This window comes from Bufo gargarizans, chromosome 4 (genome assembly GCF_014858855.1).
Source record: "Bufo gargarizans isolate SCDJY-AF-19 chromosome 4, ASM1485885v1, whole genome shotgun sequence".
Taxonomy (NCBI): Eukaryota; Metazoa; Chordata; class Amphibia; order Anura; family Bufonidae; genus Bufo; species Bufo gargarizans.
This window is the reverse complement of record NC_058083.1, coordinates 366,861,490-366,889,037: the sequence shown is the minus strand read 5'-3', so window position 1 is coordinate 366,889,037 and position 27,548 is coordinate 366,861,490. Positions and strand designations below refer to the sequence as shown.

General features: G+C 43.9%; 1 protein-coding gene across 4 annotated transcripts in view; it reads left to right on the top strand.

The window, feature by feature from the left end:
• SNX9 (sorting nexin 9) overlaps positions 1-27,548 on the top strand; it is a 244,475-nt gene that overhangs the window by 173,531 nt on the left and 43,396 nt on the right. For all 4 annotated transcript variants that reach the window (XM_044291890.1, XM_044291892.1, XM_044291889.1 and 1 more), the window contains 4 exons: positions 5,718-5,871; positions 6,859-6,943; positions 19,091-19,216; positions 19,886-20,003. In XM_044291890.1, coding sequence (XP_044147825.1) covers positions 5,718-5,871; positions 6,859-6,943; positions 19,091-19,216; positions 19,886-20,003 — 483 coding nt within the window. The remainder of the gene's footprint in view (positions 1-5,717; positions 5,872-6,858; positions 6,944-19,090; positions 19,217-19,885; positions 20,004-27,548) is intronic.

The window sequence follows — 27,548 nt, the reverse complement described above, 5'->3', positions numbered from 1 at the left end:
GAAATTGTCCACATAAAGATGGTACCCCTTGCCAAATAAGGGTGACACCAAGTCCCAGACTGTCTTCCCACTGCTCCCCAGGTAGTCAGGGCAACCGACCGGCTCCAGGGTCTGATCTTTTCCCTCATAGATCTGAAATTTGTGGGTATAGCCTGTGGCCCTTTCACAGAGCTTATACAATTTGACCCCATACCGGGCGTGCTAGCTTGGGATGTATTGTTTGAAGCCAAGGCGCCCGGTAAAATGTATTAGGGACTCGTCTACCCAGATGTTTTGCTCAGGGGTATACAAATTTGCTCATTTCTGGTTGAAGTGGTCTATAAGGGGCCGAATTTTGTGGAGCCGGTCAAAAGCTGGGTGGCCTCTGGGACGGGAGGTGGTGTTGTCGCGAAAGTGCAGGAAACGCAGGATGGCCTCAAATCGTGCCCTGGACATGGCAGCAGAGAACATGGGCATGTGATGAATTGGGTTCGTGGACCAATATGACCGCAATTCATGCTTTTTTGGTTAGACCCATGTTGAGGAGAAGGCCCAGAAAAGTTTTAATTTCGGAAACTTGGACTGGTTTCCACCGGAAAGGCTGGGCATAAAAGCTTCCCGGGTTGGCGGATATAAATTGTGTGGCATACCGGTTTGTTTCTGCCACGACTATGTCCAAGAGCTCCGCAGTCAAGAACAGCTAAAAAAAACAGCTCAAAAAACATCTCAACCCGAACTCCAGACTGGGCGGTGAAAGGGGGACTGCCAATCAGGATTTGCCAGCACCTCAGGGATTCTAGGGGGTCTACGGGCCTGTCTGTGCAGTGGCTGCGACGGGGTAACTACTGCACGTGCCACCGTACCAGCTTCAACTGCCCTTCTGGTGCTCGCCACTTCACCATGTTGTACGGCAGTGCTGGTACTAGGTCCAGGGAGGGCTGCGCTGCTGGTGTATGCCTCACCACGTAATCCTACAGCGCCAGCCCCACTCTGCTGCCCTTGAAGCGGATCCTGCGCAACCTGTGGTCTAGTGACACGGGGCCGGGTACGCCTGGTGATATCCGGGACCTCAATCTCCTCGTCCGAACTTTGGGTCAGACTGCTTTCTACAGGTTCTGCCACTGCTTTCTACAGGTTCGTATTCTGACCCGCTAGATTCATCAGATGAGGGTTCCTATACCTCATCCGACTGGGTCAGAAGCCTGTAGGCCTCTTCAGAAGAATACCCCCTGTTTGACATTTGGGCAACTAAATTTAGGGGTATTCCCTGAGACTACCCAAGAAAAAAGCAAGCCTGTCTTACAAATGGGAGGCTAGCAATGTACCGGAGGCTGCTGCGGTTGATAAAAAATATTAAAACTGATTTTTTTATCGCCGCAGCGCTTGTAAAGTGATTGTGCAGTCACTGCAGCCGGGCGGGCGTGGGTGAACACACGTGTGGGCGACTGATCAGGCCTGATCGGGCAAACACTGCATTTTGGGTGGAGGGCGAGCTAAGGTGACACTAATACTATTATAGATCTGACTGTGATCAGTTTTGATCACTTACAGATACTATAAAAGTACAAATGCTGATTAGCGATACGCTAATCAGCGAATCAGTGACTGCGGTGCGGTGGGCTGGGCGCTAAACGATCGCTAAACTACCTAACCAAGGGGCCTAAACTATCCTAAAACCTAACAGTCAATACCAATGAAAAAAAAAGGGACAGTTCACTTTTTTCCTTTCACTAGGTGATTGACAGGGGCAAGAAGGGGTGATCAAGGGGTTAACTGGGGTGCAGGGGGGGTGATCTGGGGCTGTGTGGTGTTTGGTGCTACTCACTGTGATGTCTGCTCCTCTGCTGGAACCAACCGACCAAAAGGACCAGCAGAGGAGCAGGGAAGCCATTTAACACATTATATTTACAAATATAATGTGTTAGATGGCTTGTGATTGTTTTTTTTTTTTTAAATCATCAGCTTGTCAGCCACGATCATTGGCTGGCAAGCTGATGACGTGACCCCCCTCGAACTATTGCCGGCCCGCGATGCGCATGCACGGGCCGGCTTAGCGTGTCATCTCGCGTCTCGCGAGATGACGCATCTCTGCGTGACTCTGCCTGACACTGCCACTTCCGGACCGCGATCCTGCGTTAGGCGGTCCGGAGGCTGTTAATCGTCTATTTTTAAAAAAGGAACAAGAAAATGAACAAAAGAGTGCCTTGCAGGGTGGTCGTATTTCGGGTAGGTCTCTGATTATGAGGGATTCCTAGGGCATACTAGAGTACATATTAAAGGGTATTTGTACATTAAAGACTATGGGGCCATTTATTGAGACTAGCGTTATAGACCCTGGTCTTAATAACCACTATAGTTGGCGGTGGATCTGCCGACGTTATGGGTGTATCCAGCGGAAACACAAAAGAGTTGCTCAGCACATCCTAATGCGCAGGTGCACGCTGCTATGACTGAAAACACAAAACAACACAACATATAATGCAACCGCTCTCTGCGAGCCAAATAAAGTACAAAAACATATTGTAATGCTATGCTAATAAAGTAGAGATGCTTGGCAAATACATTTTGTACAAAATTTGTGCCCGTCTGCCGCACGTCAAGGCGATCTCTGTAAGACAGGAACCTAACACAAAGTTCTGCCTGTTAAGTGCCATGACTGCGACCATGAAATTCAGGGGGTGTAGGTTCCACATGCATGCTGGGTCCCCTTTGGTTTTTATCATTTTTGGTGCCAAAAGGGCCTCCATTGAATACAGGGGATGCAAGTACCAACATACCCACTCCATACCTCTCCTAGTGTCCTCTTCCAGTGAGTGGGGAGGAGCAGGCTAAGGTTTATACTCATGCTAATTAAAATCAGCCTATAAGGCAGAAAGGCTGGTCAGGAATGCACGACCGACTGGAGTCAGCCACACCTCCAGTGCAAAATACAAGGGAAACACAAAAGGGGTTGGTCAGCACATCCCAATGCGCAGGTGCACGCTGCTATGACTGAAGCCCCTGACACCAGGAGAGGTATGGAGTGGGTAGTGGACTCGGCATGCATGTTGGTACTTGCATCCCTTGTATTCAATGGAGGCCATTTTGGCACCAAAAATGATAAAAACCAAAGGGGACCCAGTATGCATGTGGAACCTACACCCCCTGAATTTCATGGTCGCTGTCATGGCGCTTCACAGATAGAACTTAGTGTTAGGCTGCCGTCTTACAGAGGTCAGCTTGATGTGCGGAAGACAGGCTCAAATAATTATGTACAAAATCACCATGGTGATGGATCATGTGACGGACCATGTGATGAGCGCAGTGACGTCACCACAGGTCCTTTTCCTGAAGAGAAGCCGGGCTGCGTGAGGAAGTGGATTAAGGAGAGTTTAAAAAAAATACTTTTTTTTTTTTTTTTTTTTTTTTTTTATATAACCTCTCCAGCCCTATTGTACTATGCATTCTGTATTAAGAATGCTAATATTTTCCCTTATAACCATGTTATAAGGGAAAATAATAAAGATCGGGTCCCCATACCGATCGTCTCCTAGCATCCGTGCGTGAAAATCGCACCGCATCCGCACTTGCTTGTGGATGCTTGCGATTTTCACGCAGCCCCATTCACTTCTATGGGGCCTACGTTGCGTGGAAAACGCACAAAGAGGAGCATGCTGCAATTTTCACATAACGCACAAGTGATGCGTGAAAATCACCTCTCATGTGCACAGCCCCATAGAAATGAATGGGTCCGGATTCAGTGCGGGTGCAATGCGTTCTCGGCCTTTTATGGGAAAAGATGCAGTATAAGTTGTAATTTGTATATTTAAAGGGAACCTAACACATTGAACTTGGTGTTTTAGCTGCAGGCAGCACGTTGTAGAGCAGGAGGAGCTGAGCAGATTGATATATAGTTTTATGGGAAAGATTCAGTATAACTTGTATTTCATTCATTCAAATTCCTGCTCATTCAGAGGTTTGAAGCCAAGTAAGCAATCCTATCAGTGATTGACCGCAAATTACAAGTTACACTGAATATTTTCCCACAAAACTATGCATCAGTATGCTCAGCTCCTCCTGCTCTATAACATGCTGTTTACAGATGACTGCATTTTAAAGGTGAAAGGTTCCCTTTAAGCTGCATAACTGCTGTGCAAGACGATATTTAATATTTATTTCTCAGAAAACTCCTATAATGAATATGCATTACTATAAATGTGAGTGTCAGAATATCAACATACTTTATACGTTTTACGATAGGTTATACTATGTTCATATACCAGATTTTTCATCCTATAAGACTTTTTTTGGAGGTTTTTGAAGAGGAAAATAAGAAAAAACATTTTTTTAACCAAAAGGTGTGCTTTTGGTGGGTTTTGAATTAATGTTGGTCTGTGCATGACACTATTATGGGTGGATCTGTGGATGACGCACTGTCATGTGGGAGATCTGTGGATGGCATTGTTATGGGGTGGGGGGGATCTGTGGATGGCATTGTTATTGGGTGGGGGATCTGTGGATGGAACTGTTATGGGGGGAATCTGTGGATGACACTGCTATGTCATCCACAGATCCTCCTCATAACAGTGTCCCTCAATACACCAGCCCCCTGCTCACTGAAGTATTTATAAACATGAATCCTTATCCTGTTATTAAGTTTAACTAACGCTGCGCTCTCCCATGTTCCCCTGTATCCCCACAGCACTTCCGAACAAGCTTCAATAGCAGGCAGAGCGGACGGCAGCAGTAACATCACTCACTGACGTCGAGTGCCTGCTCCGCCCACTTTATGAATGGAGCAGACACCCAACGTCAGTGAGTGACGTTACTGCTGCCGTCCGCTCTGCCTGCTATTGAAGCTTGTTCGGAAGTGCTGTGGGGATACAGGGGAACATGGGAGAGCGCAGCGTTAGTTAAACTTAAAGGGAACCTGTCACCGGGATTTTGTGTATAGAGCTGAGGACATAGGTTGCTAGATGGCCGCTGGCACATCCGCAATACCCAGTCCCCATAGCTCTGTGTGCTTTTTATTGTGTAAAAAGAAAGATTTGATACATATGCAAATTAACCTGAGATGAGTCCTGTCCCTGACTCATCTCACGTACAGGACACATCTCCGTTTAATTTACATATGTATCAAATCATTTTTTTTGTACACAATAAAAGCACACAGAGCTATGGGGACTGGGTATTGCGGATGTGCTAGCGGCCATCTAGCAACCCATATCCTCATCTCTATACACAAAATCCCGGTGACAGGTTCCCTTTAATAACAGGATAAGGATTCATGTTTATTAATACTTCGGTGAGCGACGGGGCCCGGTGTAAGAGTACAGTGACTGCACCGGGCCCCGCCCCCTAGTTCCGGACTCCAGCCCCTCCGTTCTCCCGGCTCATACATCGCAGTCTGCGATGTAAAATGGAAGCATTCGCCCCATAAGACGCAGGGACATTTTCCCCCCCACTTTTGGGTAGGGGGGGGGGGGGGGAGTGCGTCTTATGGGGCGAAAAATACTGGTCCCTTAGCTTTCATTATTTACTCCCAAGGGATGAATGAAAGCGAATTGGAAAATTAAATAACTTTTCCTTATACCAAAAGTAGCGTTAAAAGTAGCGTTTATTTGCTTAAACTAGAATAACATTGTCATGTGTAAAAAAAAAATTACTATTATTATTTTATTACTTTGCATAACAGTTATGACTTGTTTGTTGTCTGTTCCATATGCTTTTGAGATCTTCTATATTAAATTTTTTATTAGGAGCTGTGGATGATGATGAGTGGGATGATGACTGGGATGACCCAAAATCTTCACCCCCTGGTTACCTTGGCTACAAAGATTCAGAAACCTCAGATGCAGGAGCAGGTCAGAGGGGAGCAGGGAAGCAAAGCTCCATGAAGATACCTCTTAACAAGTAAAACATTTTACAAAATACAGTTAAATGCAGCAGTATATTGTCTGGCAGAGAAACCTAAGAGACCCTATTAGTGGGGTGAGTGGGATCCGTCGGGCCTGTTCATGTCCAGTATACATCAGATCTGGCGATTCAGTTTTTCCAGTTCCTATACTGAAACAGAAAAGCTGAATTTAGCTGCAGGTCTGAACCTAGCCTTAGGCTACTTTCACACTAGCATTTTTACTGGATCCAGCAGGGTTCAGTAAAAACGCTTCGGTTACAGATAATACATCTGCATCCGTTATGATTGGATCCGGTTGTATTATCTTTAAGATACCCATGACGGATCCGTCATGAACTGCATTGAAAGTCAATGGGGGATGGAGCCGTTTTCTATTGTGTCCATTGAGTTTTGCTCCTCATCCCAGGACGGAAAGCAAACCGCAGGAAGCTCCAAAATGCTTTCCATTCTGTTCAGTTACGTTTTGTCCACGTTGACAAGGAATGGGGATAAAACTGAAGCGTTTTTTTCTGGTATTAAGCCCCTGTGACTGATCTCAATACCAGAAAATATTAACGTTAGTGTGAAAGTAGCCTTACCCACACTGTACTCTATGTTCATATATTGATTGGAAAGTGAATTCATTTAAAGTTGTTATATGCAATTAAACCTTTTGATTTTTAATTCTACTTGGGAATCTTGACATGTTGAACCATCTGCTCTATGTGTGGGCAGCATGAAAGAGCAAGACAACCTGAGAAGAATCATATATAGTTTTATAGGAAAAGATTCAATTAACTAATGTATTGATTCAAATCTCATGTTTTCATAATCACTTTTGCTTCCAAACCGCAGAATCACAATCCAATATATCTGTATGTTTCTGAGTTTTTCATGATTTCTTTTAACCATAACCTACTTCTAGCGTTTGTTTCCCCCTGTTTCTGTAAATTTTGAAATGAAAAAAAAAAAATACTTACTTTGGTTTTGTCTGCTTTTGTTAGATTTCCTGGTTTTGGAAAGTCTGGAATTGAACAGTATCTGTTATCCAAACAGACAGCAAAGCCCAAAGAAAAACTATCAATTATTGTAAGTTTTCAGTTGTGCTACTGAAGGTTTGGCTCGCTGGAAGCATAGACATACATTAAATGGATCCATTCACACGTCCGCAATTCTGTTCCGCATTTTGCGGAACAGAATTACAGACCCATTCATTTCTATGGGGCTGCACGATGTGCTCCCTGGATCCGGAAATGCGGACCCGCACTTCCAGGTCCGCATTTCCGTTCCCCAAAAAACTAGACCAAGTTTTATTCTTGGGGACAAGATTAGGCATATTCTATTATAGTGTCGGCGATGCGCAGTCTGCAAAATGCAGAACGCACATTGCTGGTGTCAGTGTTTTGCGGATCTGTGGCATCCTAGTAGACGTGAAAATTCTGAAAATGCCACTTGGCACTTAATAATCATGGGCACCTTGTAATTTTGCATCAAAGTATAAGTTATATACATTTCTAGAAGTCTGAACAATGCAGAACCTGCTAAAAAACAATGAAGCCTGTGATTCACAGGGTCAACAGCAACTGTTCGGCCAACAGCTACGTCTCCTGACTTCCCTATGCACATACACGTTCGGATTGGCCAAAAGTGTACGTGTTGTCTATGGAAGAGAGGGGAGAGCTTCTGCCAGACACCTCTGACTGCAGTTTATCTCCTGGGAGAAAAATAGGTTTATTTTACCCCATCCTCCTCTCCCCACACTTCATCTGTGAAAGGAGAATCGGGAACTTCTCATACAAATTAATGTGTATTGGGGCCTTAAAGGGGTTAATCAGGTAAAGTTATTTATCACTTATCCAGTATCAGATCTGCAGTGGTGCGACACTCAGGACCCCTGCAAATCAGCTATTAGAAGAGGTCTTGAGCGCCGCAGCCTTTTCCTAGGCCAGTGACATCACTATACATCGGTCACATGGCCTAGTTGCAGATCAGCCCCATTTAAGTGAATGTGGCTGAGCTGCAATGCCAAGCACTGCCACCATACAGTGTACGGCGCTGTCCTTGGAAACCTGCTGGGAGCCTGCATCACTCACCAGAGCTTCAGTGAGTGCAGCGGCTCCTTGAATCAGCTGATAGGTGGGGGTGCCAGTACTCTGACCCCTCTGTTGTGATAATGATGACCTATCCTGACTATAAGTAATCATTGTCTTTTCCAGGATAACCCCTTTAAATGTGCAGTCACTTATTTCCTCACTTCTTTAGTAGAACTTAAAAATAACCCTCCACCAAGGTGACAGTCAAGGTATCCTTTTACTCAGATTGTTGATCAGGAGAGAACATTAATTTCCCTGTTTAACCCCTTAGTGACCACCCATACATGTTTTTATGGCGGTCACTAAGGGGCCTTAGGCTGGGCCGCCGTGTTTTTACGGCTCCTCCGTGCAGCGGGGAGCGCCGACCCGGCTCTCACATGAGAGCCAGGGCCCTGCTCTAACAGCCCGGACCGGCAGAAGTGCCGATCCAGGCTGTTTAACCCTTTACATGCCGGGCGCAATGGCGCCCACTGCATGTAAAGTGGTGACAGAGGGAGCGGACTCCCTCTGTCTCCCATCACCCCCCCCGAAAATGCGATCGCGAGGTGCTGATGTGTTCGGAAGCTTACCTTGCTTCCGTTCAGGGCCCAGAGCCTGTCTTCAGTTCTCTCCAGCAGGCTGTGCCTCTCTGGCGCAGCCTGCTAGTCAATGTTTGAAATGCATTGCTATTGAAATGTAATGCTTTATAGGGATAATGCATTACATTTTAAAAGCAATCAAAATACTGTATATTATATTCCCCTTGTTGGACTTTTAAGTAGTAAAAAAAATAGAAAAAAATGCACATTTATTAAATAAAAAAAATTCCATAAAATAAAAAATGTTTTTTTTTTCCATTGAAAATACGCTTTTCAATGAAAAAAATTGCAAAAAGAAAATATCCCCCATATGTTTGGTATTGCCGCGTCCGTAATGACCCGGACTACATAAATATTACATAAATTATCCCCTATGGTGAACGCCGTAAAAAATAAAAATAAAAAACAAGACAGAATTTCAAATTTATTCTTAGTTTCCGCCGAAAAAAACGTAATAACAAGCAATCAAAAGGTTCCATTTACTCCAAAATTATACCAATGAAAAATACAAGTTGTCCCTCAAAAATCAAGCCCTAGCACAACTCCATAGAAAAAGAAAAAAAAAAGTTATGGGTCTTGTGAAGTGGCAATGCAAAATCATTTTTTTGGTTAATAAAAGGGGTTTTATTGGAAAAAAAAAGTTGTAAACCGTAAAAAAAAATTATAAGTATTTAGTATCACTGTAATCGTACTGACCCAGAGAATAAAGATATTATGTTATTTGTACCGAAAAATGAACGCCGTAAAATTTATAATGTAAAAACGCAGTGGCAGTATTGCTATTTTTCCCCATCTCCCTCCCAGAAAGAGTTAATAAAAGTTCATCAGAAAGTTATGTGTACCCCAGAATGGTGCCATTAAAAACTACAACTTGTCCCGTAAAAAACAAGCCCTCATAAAGCTATATAGACGAAAAAAGTTATAGCTCTTGGAACGAGACAATGAAAAAAGGAAGAAAAACGCTTGGTCATAAAGGCCCAAACAGGCTTGGTCACTAAGGGGTTAAACATTACATTGATCACCCACAAATTAGAAAACATATGGGAGGAAAAGTGTGAAATGAAAGGTAATCCAGCAGTAGATTGCACTTTTTAGTTTCATTTTGGCACCGAAAGCAGATTCAGGGCTTAAAAATGATTCTTAAACTGCCACTGTGCCTTTTTATTTATCCATTTCTCATTTGCATTTGGCACATCTGTAGCATATGACAGTTGAAAAGGAAAAACAAATGCATATTGCATTTTCATTTTGACACTTAGGCTACTTTCACACTTGCGGCAGTGTGATCCGGCGGGCAGTTCCGTCGTCGGAACTGGCCGCCGGATCCGCCGATCTGCTGCTGCCTGAAAGCATTTGTGAGACGGATCCGGATGCGGATCCGTCTCACAAATGCATTGCAAGGACGGATCCGTCTCTCCGCTTGTCATGCGGACCGACGGATCCGTCTTGTACATTTTTCGTATTTTTACCGATCTGCGCATGCGCATGCCGGAACGACGGATCCGGTATTCTGAATGCCGGATCCGGCGCTAATACATTCCTATGGGAAAAAATGCCGGATCCGGCGTTCAGGCATGTCTTCAGTTTTTTTCGCCGGAGAAAAAAACGTAGCATGCTACGGTTTTCTCTTTTGCCTGATCAGTCAAAACGACTGAACTGAAGACATCCTGATGCGAACTGAACGGATTACTCTCCATTCAGAATGCATGGGGATATGCCTGATCAGTTCTTTTCCGGTATAGAGCCCCTGTGACGGAACTCTATGCCGGAAAAGAAAAACGCTAGTGTGAAAGTACCCTTATGCAGTTTATGAAGAAATAGTGAAGCCAAAGTGAAGCTTGACTTTTCTTTTCCCATTCAGCTTTTTTGTATTTTAGATTTGATCATGAAGTGCCAGTATGGTAATGAAAATGAAATTACGAAAAGCTTTTTTAATTTCATTTTTGTCTCCAATTACTCATGGTGAAAAATTTAAATTGCAAACTAAGTGATTTAATTTTATTTTCAATTTTGTCATGACATTTTCACACATGTAAAAAAAAAGAAATTTCACAAAGGTATTTGCATTTTCATGTCATTTTTGGCTGGATTTGCCTCCCATAGTAGACGCATGTATACTAATGATAATTGCTCCATATACAGTACAGACCAAAAGTTTGGACACACCTTCTCATTCAAAGAGTTTTCTTTATTTTCATGACTATGAAAATTGTAGATTCACACTGAAGGCATCAAAACTATGAATTAACACATGTGGAATTATATACATAACAAAAAAGTGTGAAACAACTGAAAATATGTCATATTCTAGGTTCTTCAAAGTAGCCACCTTTTGCTTTGATTACTACTTTGCACACTCTTGGCATTCTCTTCATGAGCTTCAAGAGGTAGTCACCTGAAATGGTTTTCACTTCACAGGTGTGCCCTGTCAGGTTTAATAAGTGAGATTTCTTGCCTTATAAATGGGGTTGGGACCATCAGTTGCGTTGTGGAGAAGTCAGGTGCATACACAGCTGATAGTCCTACTGAATAGACTGTTAGAATTTGTATTATGTCAAGAAAAAAGCAGCTAAGTAAAGAAAAACGAGTGGCCATCATTACTTTAAGAAATGAAGGTCAGTCAATCCGAAAGATTGGGAAAACCTTGAAAGTGTCCCCAAGTGCAGTCACAAAAATCATCAAGCGCTACAAAGAAACTGGCTCACATGCGGACCGCCCTAGGAAAGGAAGACCAGGGGGGCGTGGCTAGCAAGGCATGTGAGCGGTCGCACGCTGAGTGAGCTTCCGCTTTGACCCGGCCATTTATCCTGGAAAATCCGCATATTTGCAAAGATATATAGCCTGGGCGATAGAGGATTGTCAGCTGACACCTACCGGAGGGTATATCGTGCCACTTGCTGCAACCATGTCGAGAAAACGAGAAGGCAGAGGAGCAGACAAGGATCCCCAAGATGGCGCCGGAGCAGGCACGCCGAAGCGGCGGGAGCGCGCTATTGAAATGCAGAAGGAGGCGGTGGCGAAACTAAGCCAGTATGCCCGCTCCTCACAGGCTTCCAGTGCCAAACGGCGTCCAGAGTCACAGGATCGGGGACCCCCTGACCAGGGAGATGATTCAGAGCCTGAGGAGACGGAAGCTTCCACTACTGTGAGTAAGAGCGCTAACAGATTTGCGGCCCTACAGTTGAATAGTGAGGAGCCAGACCGTGCAGCCTGTGATTCAGACTCCGGGGAACCTACCCTCAAGGATGTGATGCATGCCATTTCCAAGTGTGGCAAATCCCTCAATGCCCTGACAGTTCAGGTTGGTGCAATTAAGGAGGACATTTCTATCATAAGGCATGATTTTAAAAAATTAGCGGAGCGCCCTAGAAGATAGAATGGGGGATGTTGAAGACGAGGTTCAACCTGTAAAGGGAGAGCTAGTAGAACATTCCCGAATGTTGAGTGTGATATCTGCAAAGCAGGATGATATGGAGAATCGTCTGCGTAGGAACACCGTGCGCATAGTAGGAGTACCAGAAAGGGTGGAAGGAAGGAATCCTACAGAATTTTTTGAAACGTGGCTGAAAGAGCAGTTTGGACCCGAGTCTCTAACCCTGCTGTTTGCAGTAGAACGTGCCCATAGGGTGCCTTCTAGGCCTCTGCCACCTGGAGCCCCTCCGAGGACAGTTCTGGCTAAGTTATTGCATTACAGAGATAGGGATATCTTGCTCCGTAAGGCCAGAGAAATGCCTGATATTTCCATGGAAGGACATAAAATATAACTATACCCGGATTACTCTATGGAGGTCCAGAAAAGAAGAGCCCGGTTCCTGGACATTAAAAAGCGGCTGAGAAGTATGGGAGTTCCTTACTCCATGCTATACCCGGCCAAACTGCGAGTGGTGGCCCTGAATACAACAAGCTTCTTTGAGGATCCCAAGGAGGCGGCAAAGTGGCTGGACAGAAATGAACGGCAGATACGGGTGGAACAGCAGCCTCCAGCTTGAAGGGCCTTACCATCTTTGGTGCAGATGACTGCTTAACTATAGCTACCTCTCCTTTGCATATTTCTCTATATTGGGGTATTTTTTACATTGGTTTCCTGTTAAAAGCAATATAGAGTGGAACGGACATGAGAGTTAGGGTAAAGGTTCATATGTTCACTGCTGTATATGAATAGGATTGTGATGGGGTATAATATTAGACAGGAATGAGCTTGGTGGGAAACATTCTAGGGATAGCTCAGCTAATGTGTCTCGTAAATATGAAGAGGGTTTTGATGATATGTGTTCAATGTAACGTATATTATATATCCGGGTAAGGTGTGGGGTGTGGAAGGGCGATCAGCTATAACTGCAGTGTGTGTGGACGACCTATCGTTTGCACATTCAATATCTCTAAGCTATATCTAGCTGTGTTCCTTTTTGCTGATACTGTTTTCAGCAGAGGATCACAACTGGCCTTGCTGACAGGTATAGTATAGTCCCACGGGCCTAGTATTTGGGCGTGTTGTGGGGCCTGTCGGAAAGGCCAGTGTATTAAAGAGTTCTTTAGTTTTTGCCACCAAATGGCAAGGTTTATAAGGGGGGGGGGGGGAGTGGGAAATGTTATGAGGCAGAGCGATTCCAGGAATGTGTGGATGCAAGGCTGGATGTGGATGTGTATGCAGTGGAATGTGGTGTGCCATCCTCCAGAGCGAAGAGAACAGAAGGGCAGGGAACTAAGGGGTGCTAAAAGAATGTGCAGAAGACGTTTATGTAGTACTAATGGCTAATTGCGTTAAATTTCTTAGCTGGAATGTGCGAGGGATTAAAGACACAGCCAAAAGGAGAGCGATCCTGGAGAGCATTCGGCCGCTACATCCTCTCATATGCTGCCTTCAAGAGACTCACCTGTTGCCGGAGCAGGTACAATTACTCAGGCCTGCCTGGGCGGGGTGGGATTTCACTCAACGTATTCCACATATGCTAGGGGGGTCAGTATCTTAATCCATAGGAACATCCAGTTTTGCTGCCTTTCTAGCAAGGTGGATGATGACGGATGCTATGTATGCCTATATGGCACTTTGTACAACCGGCTGTGTGTTGTATGTGGAGTGTATATCCCACCACCATACTCCCCACTTGTAGTCAGGAAGATCTTATCTTTCATAGCAGACTTCCCAGGGGTTCCAGTTCTCATAATGGGGGATTTTAATAATGTGATATGCTCTAGTTTGGATAGAATGGGGACGGCGGGGAGAGCTTCAACAGGAGACTACACCCTGTTTGGTAGAATGTTGCAGGAGGTATCTCTAATAGACATTTGGAGAGAAAGAAATCCGCAGGTGAAGCAATACTCATGCTGTTCTAGCTCCTTTAGTTCATTGTCTAGAATAGACTTGGCACTGGTGAACAAGGTAATGGGGAGTTTAGTACAAGATATTACATACCTTCCCAGGAGACTGACGGATCATTCTCCATTATTGGTGTCCGCTACCTTTATACCCCCTAGAATAGGGAATGGTAAGCCATGGTCGTTTAACCCTTTCTGGTTACCTATATTAGCAGACGTGGGTAGTATTAAGGAGCAACTGGAGGAGTTTTTTAGAACCAATTTGCATGCAACCTCACGACTAATAGTATGGGACACTATAAAAGCTTATATGAGAGGATTACTTATAGCACAGGTAAACAGGAAAAAAAGTGAAACTAGAGCTAAGGTACAGGCATTAACGTGAGCAATGGAAGTGGCAGAAGCTAAATATGTTGAGCAGCCTACTGAAGTGCATAGGGTGTTGTGGGAGGAGGCACAAAAGGAGCTTAATGATAGACTATTGCTTAACGCTAGGAACAAACAGTTCTTCCAGAAGCAAGTATATTATGAAGAGGGAGAAAAGACAGGAAGGATGTTGGCAATGGTGTCTAGAGCACAACGCTCTTCAGGTTATATAGCGGCACTTAAGAATGCATCGGGAGTTCAGTGTGAGGCTTCGGAACAGATACTGGGGATTATGAAGGAGTTCTATTCAAGTCTATATACTTCCAAATTAACAGCTTCAGATGTAGAGATAGTCATTTCTTATGGGTCTGCAATTGCCGGTACTCACAATTGAACAGCGGGCTACATTAGACTCTCCTATAACAGTCACTGAGATGGAGACAGCGTTATCAAGTATGTCTAATAATAAGGCTCCAGGAAGTGACAGGTTACCAGTAGAGATCTATAAGCGGTTTGCCTCAGTGATGCTGCCTTAGCTATTAGAGGTTTTTAAGGAGGCAAAGACACAGAAAAAATTGCCCCCCAGCATGACGACACGAGGCGACAATTGTGGTCCTACCAAAACCGGGTAAGGATACATTGGAGGCGGAGTCTTATAGGCCTATTTCTTTACTCCAGGTGGATGTTAAGATTCTTGCTAAAGTGTTGGCCAATCGGTTAAACACAATTATCTCTAAGCTTATTCACCCAGATCAGGCCGGCTTTATGCCAAATATGTCTACAGCGGTCAACATTAGGCGCCTTTTCCTAAACATTGACAGGTCAACACTTCGGTTGCAGCGGTCGCATCTCTCGATGCGGCCAAAGCTTTTGATAGTGTGGAATGGAGGTACTTGTGGAAAGTGCTGCAGAAAATGGGGTTTGGTGGGGCATTTATAGGTTGGGTGCAACTCCTTTATAATGGTCCATCAGCTAGAATCAGAGTTAACGGTAATCTTTCTGATAGCTTTGTACTACACAGGGGGACGCGGCAAGGTTGCCCTTTGTCACCTTTATTGTTCGCGATTGCAGTGGAACCACTAGCAGAGGCTATTCGAGCATCTGAGGGGATTAAAGGCTTCACGTATGGTACCCTAACAGAGAAAGTAGCTTTATATGCAGATGACCTGTTATTATTTCTGAACAATTGGAAGGCATCTCTTCCGGCAGCTATGGAAGTGATAGATAGATTTGGGAAATTATCAGGTCAATGCATCAATTGGACGAAATCAGTGCTGATGCCTCTGAAGGGGGATAATGCTCAGGTCAGCTCGTGTGTCGATGGATTACAGGTTGTTCAGTCTTGTAAATACCTGGGTATCCAGATTTCATGTGATGATTCAGATTTTGAGAAACTGAACATCACCGCCTTGTTACAAAAATTTAAACAGAAGGTGAGTGCCTGGATAAAACTACCATTGTCCTTGATAGGGAGGACTAACCTAATCAAAATGATAATGATGCCTCAGCTCTTGTACTTGTTGCATAATTCTCCAGTATGGCTTCCCTTGAGACTCTTTTATGTGGTCAATGCAATATTTAGAGACCTTATATGGAAGAAAGGCACACCCCGCATTAAATTAGCGACTTTATGTAGACCCAAGACTAATGGAGGTCTGGGAGTTCCGGATCCATGGATATATTATCTGGCGGCACAACTGCAGCATATGAGGGGATGGGAGTCGACGGAGGACTTGGGCACAGCCAGCAGAATTATTCAGGCTATGGTGAGGAGTGATAACTTAAGGGCATCTCTGGAGGATGGCACGTTTCACAAAATGGGTAATACATATAGGATATTGCGTTCCATTCATAATACGTGGTGGAAAGCTAGGGAAATTATGGGTATACAGGGGTATTCTGATCTCACCCGTATTTGGCCGAATTCCATGTATAAAGAAGTACATAAAGTTAACGGAGTTCAGGTATGGGAAGAAAAAGGGCTTAAATATATGAGACAATTATATGATAATAATATCCTTAAAGAATATACTGCAGCAGGAATTTGAGTTGCAGAAGTCACAATTCTATCTATTCTTGCAACTTAGACATGCATTGCGAGCCCAAGGACGGGTGGTTGAAGTACGTCCGGCGCAGAAAAACTCAGTAATAGACTTGGTAAAGTCTAGTGGAGGTACAGCAGGAGTTATTTCGTTGAACTATGCCTGCCTTATGGAAAAACAGCTTAAAAAGCAGGAGTTTAAGTTATATGAGAAGTGGAAGAAGGATGCTCCGGATTTAACGGAGGAGCAATGAGACACTGTCCTAGAAGAATTTACTCAGGTAGCGGTGAGTGAGGCTCAGAGGGTGTCTCAACTCCTGTTGGTACATTGCGTATATAAAACACCAGTCCTTTTGAAGAAAATTGGGTACAGAATGGATGATTGTTGTCCGAGATGTGATGTGGCGAATGCGGATCTCATTCACTTAATGTGGAACTGCCCCAGACTAAGGAGATACTGGAAGGGAGTGGAAGGGATAGTAAGGAATGTATTTGAAGTTAGAATTGATATGTCGATTGCGACCTGTATATTGGGATGTGTGGAACTGTCTGAAGCAGCGCCTGAGAAACGATTGGCTATCCTCCGAGTGTTGTATTAGGCGAGAAAGGTGATAGCGTTTCACTGGTTGGACAAACAGCCGCCAGTGACGAGTGAGCTGGAAAATAAAGTGCATATGCTGATACGCCTTGAAAAATTTGTCTATCATAAAAGAAACGGTCTGAAATTTTTTTAAAAAATTTGGGCACTAAGGATCCAACATTACAATATTCAAGTGTAAGGAAATGGGAGTGAGTGTGAATGGGGGTATGGAAGAGTTTACTTAAAGGGGTACAAGGGTGTATTTTAGGGATATCTGAGGGGTTCTGTTTGACATAATCGCTTCAAGGGGCTTTTGAAATGTGTACATGATATTAGATCTGTGGGTAAATGAATAACATAGATTGTAGTTCAAAATTTGGATTTTAACTGTGCTGTAACCCTGTATTGAGCTTTTGAATACTGCCTTGCTGATATGTCGGATCCTGTTGTTATGGTGGGACTTTGGTGAATTGCTCTTGCCTTGGTGGGTTTTGGGGGGGGGGGGGATTTGTAGATGTTGTAACATCTTTTGTTTTGAAAATATTCAATAAAAATTATCTGAATTAAGGAAAGGAAGACCAAGAGTCACCTCTGCTGCGGAGGATAAGTTCATCCGAGTCACCAGCCTCAGAAATCGCAGGTTAACAGCAGCTCAGATTAGAGACCAGGTTAATGCCACACAGAGTTCTAGCAGCAGACACATCTCTAGAACAACTGTTAAGAGGAGACTGTGTGAATCAGGTCTTCATGGTAGAATATCTGCTAGGAAACTACTGCTAAGGACAGGCAACAAGCAGAAGAGACTTGTTTGGGCTAAAGAACACAAGGAACGGACATTAGACCAGTGGAAATCTGTGCTTTGGTCTGATGAGTCCAAATTTAAGATCTTTGGTTCCAACCACCGTGTCTTTGTGCGACGCAAAAAAGGTGAACGGATGGACTCTACATGCCTGGTTCCCACCGTGAAGCATGGAGGAGGAGGTGTGATGGTGTGGGGGTGCTTTGCTGGTGACACTGTTGGGGATTTATTCAAAATTGAAGGCATACTGAACCAGAATCGCTACCACAGCATCTTGCAGCGGCATGCTATTCCATCCGGTTTGCGTTTAGTTGGACCATCATTTATTTTTCAACAGGACAATGACCCCAAACACACCTCCAGGCTGTGTAAGGGCTATTTGACCATGAAGGAGAGTGGTGGGGTTCTGCGCCAGATGACCTAGCCTCCACAGTCACCGGACCTGAACCCAATCGAGATGGTTTGGGGTGAGCTGGACCACTGAGTGAAGGCGCAAGTGCTAAGCATCTCTGGGAACTCCTTCAAGACTGTTGGAAGACCATTTCAGGTGACTACCTCTTGAAGCTCATCAAGAGAATGCCAAGAGTGTGCAAAGTAGTAATCAAAGCAAAAGGTGGCTACTTTGAAGAACCTAGAATATGACATATTTTCAGTTGTTTCACACTTTTTTGTTATGTATATAATTCCACATGTGTTAATTCATAGTTTTGATGCCTTCAGTGTGAATCTACAATTTTCATAGTCATGAAAATAAAGAAAACTCTTTGAATGAGAAGGTGTGTCCAAACTTTTGGTCTGTACTGTAAATGCAGAGAACTAGCATGGTATTACAGGACAAAATGTTGCCTGTGTAAAAGGACCCACAAGGCTCTTTTCGGTAGGCCACAAATTATCCAAACTTGCTTTCATGAGAACAGTTGTTCCAGATTATTGGCCCGTGTAAACATGAAAGCGATCAGACAATAAACAAGCAAACACTTGTTTTGGGGTGTTTTTTGTGTTTTGTTTGGCAGATCGCTTCTTTAAGTGGGCCTAAAAGTCATTGTTGTCAGCAGCACATCTTGTGTAAGCTCATTCCTGTAAAAGGCTGTGGTCTTTCTTCCTAATGTCTCTTACAGCTCCTTCCTTTCCACCTCTTCCACCACATACACCCACTTTTTCATGCTACTCCCCAACTACGAATGAGTGCTACACCCCAAATATTCCAGCTAAAACATTGAGCCTGGTATCTGTTATAGCTAAGATTCTGGTCCTCAGTATAATGACAATCTATGGTTTATGTATTCTAAGTGCAGCAAGAATTTGAAATATTCCATATGTTTATGGCAGTAAAGGGTTAAAGGGGCACTCCTTTATTTTTGTTGTAATGATTATGTTTACCAGCACATTTAAAACTGAGGGGGACAGAGTGCCTCTTTAGAAATGGAAACATAACATGACTAAACTTAGTTCTCGCTTTCCAGATTGGAGATTATGGGCCAATGTGGGTCTACCCAACATCAACGTTTGATTGTGTTGTAGCTGATCCACGTAAGGGAACCAAAATGTATGGTCTGAAGAGTTACATTGAATATCAGCTAACACCAACAGTAAGTGAGAGGCGTCTCATAATGTTAGAAACGGAAATTCTCGCCTGATTATTATTCTGCTATTGTAATGCCAACCAAAGTATATGAAGTATTTTTCCCAGGCAGTGAGAGATGAGTGATTTTCTGAAAGTGTTGTGATATCGGCCAAATTGCCTGTGTGAAAGTAGCCAGCTTAAAGGAAACCTGTCACTAGTTCTGTGTTGTCCTACAACAACTCTGATTGAAATGCTGGATCACTTACGGTATGTGTTTTTCACCCACTCCTTTTCTTAAATTTCTCGATGAGAAACTCCAGCTAGAGTCATGATATTCATCAGCTGTGACTGCTCCCGCCCTCCTGCAGATGATTGACAGCTCTGTTCCTATAGTTTGTAGGAGCTCATGAATACGAAGACTCCCAAACTCGTGTACTGAGCGGACTTTAGCGCTCATCTCTCGCTGGAGCTGCTCAGTAGGGATTTTAATAGAATGATTGGGTCAAAGCAAGTGATTCAACTTACTTTAAATCGGGGTCAGTTTATGCTACATCAAATAGGGCCTCATTAGCCACGTGACACATTGCCTTTAACCACAACCATCAGTCTCAAAGCTTCTCTCCTCACTGTCAGTGGGGCTTTGATTTTAGTAGTTCTGCTTTCTTTTATTTATTCTTTTCTTTATCTCTTCTAGAGCACAAACCGGGCAGTAAACCACAGATATAAGCACTTTGATTGGCTGTATGAGCGTCTCTTGGTGAAATTTGGCTTAGCTATTCCCATTCCTTCTCTTCCAGACAAACAAGTCACAGGTAACATATTAAGGATTCCACAAAGTTTGATATAAGGGTGCAAGTATAGCAGGTTTTGTAGCAAACTACAAATCCGTTATATGCATCTGAATGGGGTTGTATATGCAACACATGTGTACAAACCCAGTTTCGTTTTATGGGATAGTCTCAGAAATTTCTGCAACAAATCTTCCACATGTGAACATTCCCTAACATGTTAGGAATATTCACTAACATTTCATGATAAGTCTAGGGCTGTATGGTTGTGTGACAGCAATCTGTATTTATTAGTCACCTGACCGAAAAATGGGTGTGATTCGCCTGCCACTTGCTGTCACTCAACTATTTGCGAATTTGGATTTGTGAAAGAAAGGCAGAAAGAATAATCTCAGACATATCAGAAGTGAATGGCAGTGGCATGCAACCTGCAACTTATGAATAGTGTTGAGCGAAATTGTGTTTTACGTTCGATATCTAAAGTTCGGGTTCGGGTTATCGAAGAATCGCGTTATGGATTCTAAATTTCATTATGGTTCGTGGTAGCGGAATCCATAACGCAATTCTTCGATAACCCGAACTTTAGACACCGAACTTAAAACACAAGTTTGCTCAACACTACTTATGAACACAACTCCAACAGGCTTGAATTTTTTTCAACTGAAGTGCATATGTCACAGTGCTACCACATTACAATCTTTACTTGCAGTCTTCATGGTATGCAGCCCAAGTTGCCTTTATAGCCCTAGCCCAAGTCCTTTAGGCAATATATACAGCAGTGTTCGCCATCTAGTGACTCGGGAACTTTGTGGCTTTACAGCTGTTGGCAGTTACAAATTCTATTGTGCATGAAGACTAAAGGCGGATTTAGACGAGTGGATAATCCTCTTGGCAAATAGCGGCATGATTGTTATTAGCGATTTAACACTAATGACAGACAAGCATATTTAAGCCAGGAGAATCGTGTACAAAATCGTTTGTATTCAGTTGTTTACTAATCAGTGATCATTGACTGTATTCAGACAGTCACAGGAAGATAATTGGTATGCCTGCTTTGACATCATTCACATCGCTGAAAGATCACACGATGCACCTACATTTACATTACAAGATTATCATCCAACACAAATCGCTATAGCTCGAATTGTAACGCTTATCTACTCGTCTCAATCCGCCATAAGGCCACACTTAGACGTTATGTGGTACTACAAGATTGATTTAACTATTAAATGGTTACTGCAGTCCACAGGACTTAATGGGGGACAATTACTAAGCTAACCTTTTTTTGGGCGTAAAAAAAAAAAAAAATTACGTATTGGCAAAGTCTGTCTACAATTTGTGCCTCATTGGTTATTCCTTAATAAATCTGGTTTGTCTGAATCCAGCGGTCATTTTCTCGTAAGACAGATTCAAATTTACTAAAACTGGTCTTATTAGTATGCGCATGAAAATGTGGCGCACATGAGCTGAATTTTGCCGCACATCTCCATGAAAGTAGGCAAATTGTGGCGCAACTCACCACTCAAAACAGAGATAGAAAAGTACCCCAGCCCTGGAGTGGCGTAGAAATAAGGCCTCCTGCACACGAATGTGTGCGCGCCGTGGCTGTATTGGAGACCGCATTTGCGGATCTGCAATACACGGGCGCCATTCCGTGGGCATTCTGCATCACAGATGCGGACCCATTCACTTGAATGGGTCCCCAAATCCGGAGATGCGGAACAGAAGCACGGAACACTACGGAAGCACTACGGAGTGCTTCCGATGGGTTTCGTCCCGTACTTCCGTTCCGCAAAAAGGTAGAACATGTTCTATCTTTTTGCGGAACAGGCGGATCGGGGACCCATTAAAGTGAATGGGTCCGCGATCCGCTGCGGCTGCCCCACGGTTGGTGTTCACGCATTGCAGCCCGCAATTGCGGCCACAGGGCGCACACGTTCGCGTGCAAGAGGCCTTAGACAGTTTTTATGACAAAATAAGGTGCACCTACATAAAATGGGACAGAAATTAGGCCCAAAAGTTAGAAAACTTCTGAATTTGTCATAAAAAGCAAAATAGGTGCAAATGTCTCCAAAACGGGTGCAAAAACAATTGGTAATTGAGACTTAAAAAATAAGACTGTCATAATCGGGCTTTTTACTCATGAGAACACTTTAGTAAATGTGCCCCAATTTGTTCCTTTGGACAATCGCTGTAGCTCGATAGTTGAAATTGGAAAATGTTTGCTACAGAACCCTGTTTGTAGCCTAAGAAAACCATAGATGTTCTAGCTTTACGGAAGTATGGCACAAGGTCAGGTGCATATGGCCTTTAGCTAGAACCATATACCTGACTGACTCCTGGGTCAAAATCATATAACAGGCACTTTTAGTTTTGACTCTGCATCAATACAGTAGGTTTGCTACCTGGCATTTTCCGCACTTAAATTTTTCTGTCCATGTTTGTGTATGGCATCTACAATAACCGACAAAACCAACCAGTCACGTTGAGCGTAAGTCCAGTTGCAAATACAGCAGTAACTATAAAGATTATCCACAATCAGCTCATAGGTTAGCCAAAGTGAGCTCAGGCTGCCTACCGTGAATAAACACAGAAGTAGAGCAGAATAAAAACTAGGGTCTGTTTATACTGTATTTAGGATAGGTGCACAGCTCCAGATGGGACATTTCTTCCATTATAGTCAACTGGGCCACCTTTATTAGCCAATAGTGAATCAGTGGGATTGCTGTAGAGGCTCAGCAAAACTGAATGAGCGACTTTGCTGTATTGAGGAGGATTCAGGGGAAGCCCTAAGAAAATAAGACCACAAATTTAAAAAACTAAGTTTGCACCCAGGAAATATGTTGTGTGGATATGGGTCCAAATGGTTTAAGTATGTTAAAGGTGAGTTGGAACATCTCCAACATAATGGAGACCTATCTGGGTAGTTGCCATGATTGGTTACCACAGTTTAGCTTCCATTTTAAGGGAATGGGATCTGAGCTGCAGTAACCCAGCACAAACACTAGAGCTGTGCTTCCTGTTCTATTCAAAGTACTGGTTAAATTGCTAGAGGCTGCAGGGAACAGCTGATCAGTGGGGGTGCAGCGTATCGGACCCTCACCAATCAGATATTAATGACCTCCCTACAAACATAAATATTTTCTAGCCACATCTCAGAATGATAAGGAGAGCACAGTTTAAGGGCCTTCAAGTAGCTTTGTTTCAGATGTTTGTAAGAAAGAAGATCTAGGAGAGTGAACTCTGTATGTTGTGGATTTACAAGAATGTCAAAGCAGTTCTTGCCTTTTGAATATACAGTCCTCAACATTGAAATTGCACACCAAATAGGACAAGCCCAATAGGACAAGCCCAATAGGACAAGCCCATTAGAAATAGCAGGTGTCACTCTGCAGATAACATTTTCAAGCGCCTAGTTCCAATCTGTGGCATGTGGGTCATAAAAGCCAGATTGAAAGCAAAGTTTTTTAGCCGTGATTGGATAAATCGTGTTGGATGATTGTGAAATGCCTCCTGCTTGTTAACATGCCAGTTATCGCCACAAACTGAGAGGGAGAGTATGCTTGGAATGAGAGACCTTGGCTTATCACTCCAACAGATCACTGAGTGCCTAGGACAAGATGTCAGCACTGATTAGGAGAACAACGGCGAACTGGAACGACCGCAAGAGATGCACAGAGGCGAATCTCTGTACGGACAGATCATCTGATTATAAGAATGGTGCATAGTGATCCTTTCTGCACTGCAGGTGAACTTGGATGTCGCATCCCAAGCCTAGGGCATCAGACAGTGTGGTATGACAGTGGGCTACAATCCGGGTACAGGTGTTCCATTTCACAGCATGGCTATCATGGTGTACAGAAAGACATCAATGGGGGCTGGAATGAAGTTCTATTCTATTCTGTTCACCGATGAGCCACACCTTTTGTCTTGGATGTGATGATAGCCAGAGATTGGTGTCATGGCCATGTGGGTAATGCCATGAAGAGGCTTTTACAAGGGAACGTGACACCAGCCCTACTCCCTGGATTAAAGTGTTTTGTGGCATAATGTACGGTACCCGGACCCCTCTAGTCTTCATTTCAGATACACTAACAGCTGGGTGTTACATTGAACGGCATATCTTCAACATATTTGTCAATCCTGTGATTTCCTTAAAGGGGTTATCCCATGAATAATGTAAAAAACGAAAATGGGACATCATATAGCCCATGACAATACCTTTCTAATAAACGTAGAACCAGCCCTGTACCTCACATGGATCCAGAGATCTTCCTATTCATTGCTCTGCTAGATTTATATCAAGCTGGCAGCTCAGGGGGCGTGTCTTTTCTGCTGCAGCTAAGGGGGCGTGTCTCAGTTCTCCCTATCACAACTCAGGAAGCAGCTGAAAGAGGAAACTGAGCATGTGCGGCCTTCTCAGTGAGCTGGACAAAGAAATTATAAATAATAAAAACGGATTGGCTCCGGATGCGTTCAGAGAAACTCACACAATTTTGCAAGCAAATTCAGTCAGTTTTGTCTGCTATTGCGTTCAGTTTTTTTCTCGCACGGGTGCAATTCGTTTTTTGCGCGCGTTATAATAAACTGAAGGTTTACAAACAACATCTCTTGGCAACCATCAGTAAAAAATGCATTGCGTCCACACTTACTTCCAGATACTATGCGTTTTTCACTGGAGCCCCATTCACGTCTATGGGGCCAGGGCTGCGTGAAAAAAGCAGAATATAGAAAATGCGTTTTTCACGCAAAGCAGAACTGATGTGTGAAGAAAAAAAACGCTCCTGTACAAAGACCCATTGAAATGAATGGGTCAGGATTCACTGCGGGTGCTATGTGTTCATGTCATGCATTGCACCCGCACGGAAAACTCGCTTGTGTTAAAGCGGCCTAAAGATACGTTTTACAGAATAAGGCCTCATGCACACGACAGTATTCTTTTCACGGTCCGCGAAATAGGGTTCCGTTGTTCCGTGATCTGTGTCAGTTTTTTCTTCTGTGTGTCTTCCTTGATTTTTGGTGTCCGCCTGGCCGTGCGGAGCCAAACGGATCCATCCTGACTTACAATGCAAGTCAATGGGGATGGATCCGTTTGAAGTTGGCACAATATTGTGCAATTGCAAACGGATCCGTCCCCCATTGACTTTCAATGTAAAGTCAGGAGTCCCTATCGGAGTTTTCTCCAATCTGATGGTATATTTTAACTTGAAGCATCCCCATCACCATGGGAACGCCTCTATGTTAGAATATACCATCGGATTTGAGTTACAGCGTCAAAAAACTCAGATCCAACAGTATATTCTAACACAGGCGTTCCCATAGTGATGGGGACGCTTGAAGTTAGAATATACTAAGAACTGTGTACGTGACTGCCCCCTGCTGCCTGGCAGCACCCGTTCTCTTACAGGGTGCTGTGATCTGCACAATTAACGGCACCTGAGGGGTTAGTTGTGCGTATCATAGCCCCCTCACAGCGCAGGTAAGTATAATGCTTCTAAAATTGCTAAGTAACCATGGCAGCCAGGATTGCAGTGGTAACCGATCGGAGCCCGCGGCAATTAAACTGGGACTCCGATTGGAATTCTCCGCTGCCACCAATGATCGGGGGGGGGGGGAATTTTAATTAGGGGGGTAGGGGGGGCCGCACTGGCCACCAATTAATTTAATACAGGGGAGAGGGGGGGGCCTCACTGGCCACCGATGAATTTAATACAGGGGAGGGGGGGCGCACTGGCCACCAATGAATTTAATACAGGGGAGGGAGGGAGGGGGGGGGGCCGTACTGGCCACCAATGAATTTAATACTGGGGAGGGAGGGGGCCACACTGGCCACCAATGAATTTAAAACTGGGGAGGGAGGGAGGTCTGCCTCCTGCTGCCTGGCAGCACCCGATCTCTTACAGGGGGCTATGATACGCACAATTAACCCCTCAGGTGCGGCACCTGAGGGGTTAATTGTGCGGCTCACAGCCCCCTGTAAGAGATCGGGTGCTGCCAGGCAGCAGGGGGCAGTCATGTACACAGTTCTTAGTATATTCTAACTTGAAGCGTCCCCATGACCATTGGAACACCTCTTTGTTAGAATATACTGTCGGATCTGAGTTTTCACGATGTGAAAACTCAGATCTGAAAAGCTGTTATGCAGACTGATCTGCGGATCCGTCTGTGCGAAAGTAGCCTACGGACACGGATCATGGATGCGGATGAGAATCTTGTGTACCTCCGTGTTTTTTCACGGACCCATTGACTTGAATGGCTCCGCGAACCGTTGTCCGTCAAAAAAAATAGGACAGGTCCTATTTTTTGGACGGACAGGAAACACGGATCACGGACGCGGATGACAAACGGTGCATTTTCAACTGACCCATTGAAAGTCAATGGATCCGCAGAAAATCACGGAAAACGGAACAATGGACACGGATGTGTGCATAAGGCCTTACTCAGTAGCTATGCAAATTTTTTTTTTACATGCAATTACAAAAGTATTGAGATCCAGGTGCTGGTTTGAAGACTGTAGAATATTTTTCGTGGGACATCCCCTTTAACAAATTTATCACACGCCAGTCTTGATCTCCCTGCACTGGCACAGACTTCAGCTATAACTTACAACAGTAAGTGTTGAGGAGTGTAATGGGAGTCATGAAACTTCTGTGGAAATAAGAGGGAGAGCCAACAGTAGCTCAAATCCCTGATTGTCGTAATTGGACAGGGAGAAAAAGTAAAATTAATACCAAATACATGAAATACCATGTTTTAATAGAGAATTGAGTGAGAATATTACAGGTATTGCCAAGAAAGTGTTTAGCTCACTTAATTTTCATCCAAAGCAAAGGGGTTAGTACGTAAAGTTTTATTCTTATTCCAGAGATATGTGTGTCTGATAGATGTTAAAAAAGAGTTGTGGGGAATAGGGATCAGAAGGGACAAAGTAAGTAAAACATTTTTGTCAAGATTATTATCTTAAGAAGGTTCATTCTCCCAAGATGATGCTTTTAAATATTGGAGAGTAGTGTTGAGTAGTTATGCTCCTATAATTTAAGAGACATGTGCAAATTTAATTTTGAAAACCTTTCATATAATAAAGAGATAAAGTAGAAAAGCGATCCTTACATTTTTTTTTTTTTGTGTGCAGAAGACATTCCAGACTTATCATTAAAGACCCTTTTACGTAGACCGACACAGCAGGCAATTATGGGTAATGAACCGTTTATCCCCGATAATTGCTTGCTTGTCATAGCAGATGCATGCTGCATTTACATGCAGCAGTCATCTCCGCTATATGGGGGCTAGTGATCGTTACTGTACTCACTCATGCCCATTTTTAGAATGCAAGAACTGCTGCCCAGAAATCATGATTTGGGTCCTTTCACTCAATGATTTACACAGTATTGGGAGCGAGCGTTCCTAAGAACATTGGCTTTGTAAAGAGGCCTTAAAGGGGTATTCCTATCACAGACAACGGGGGCATATTGCTAAGATATGCCCCCATTGTCTGATAGGTGGTGGGACAATTGGGGCATCCCAGAGGTGGGACCCGCACCTACAAGGAGAGGGGAGAGCTGTGGCTGG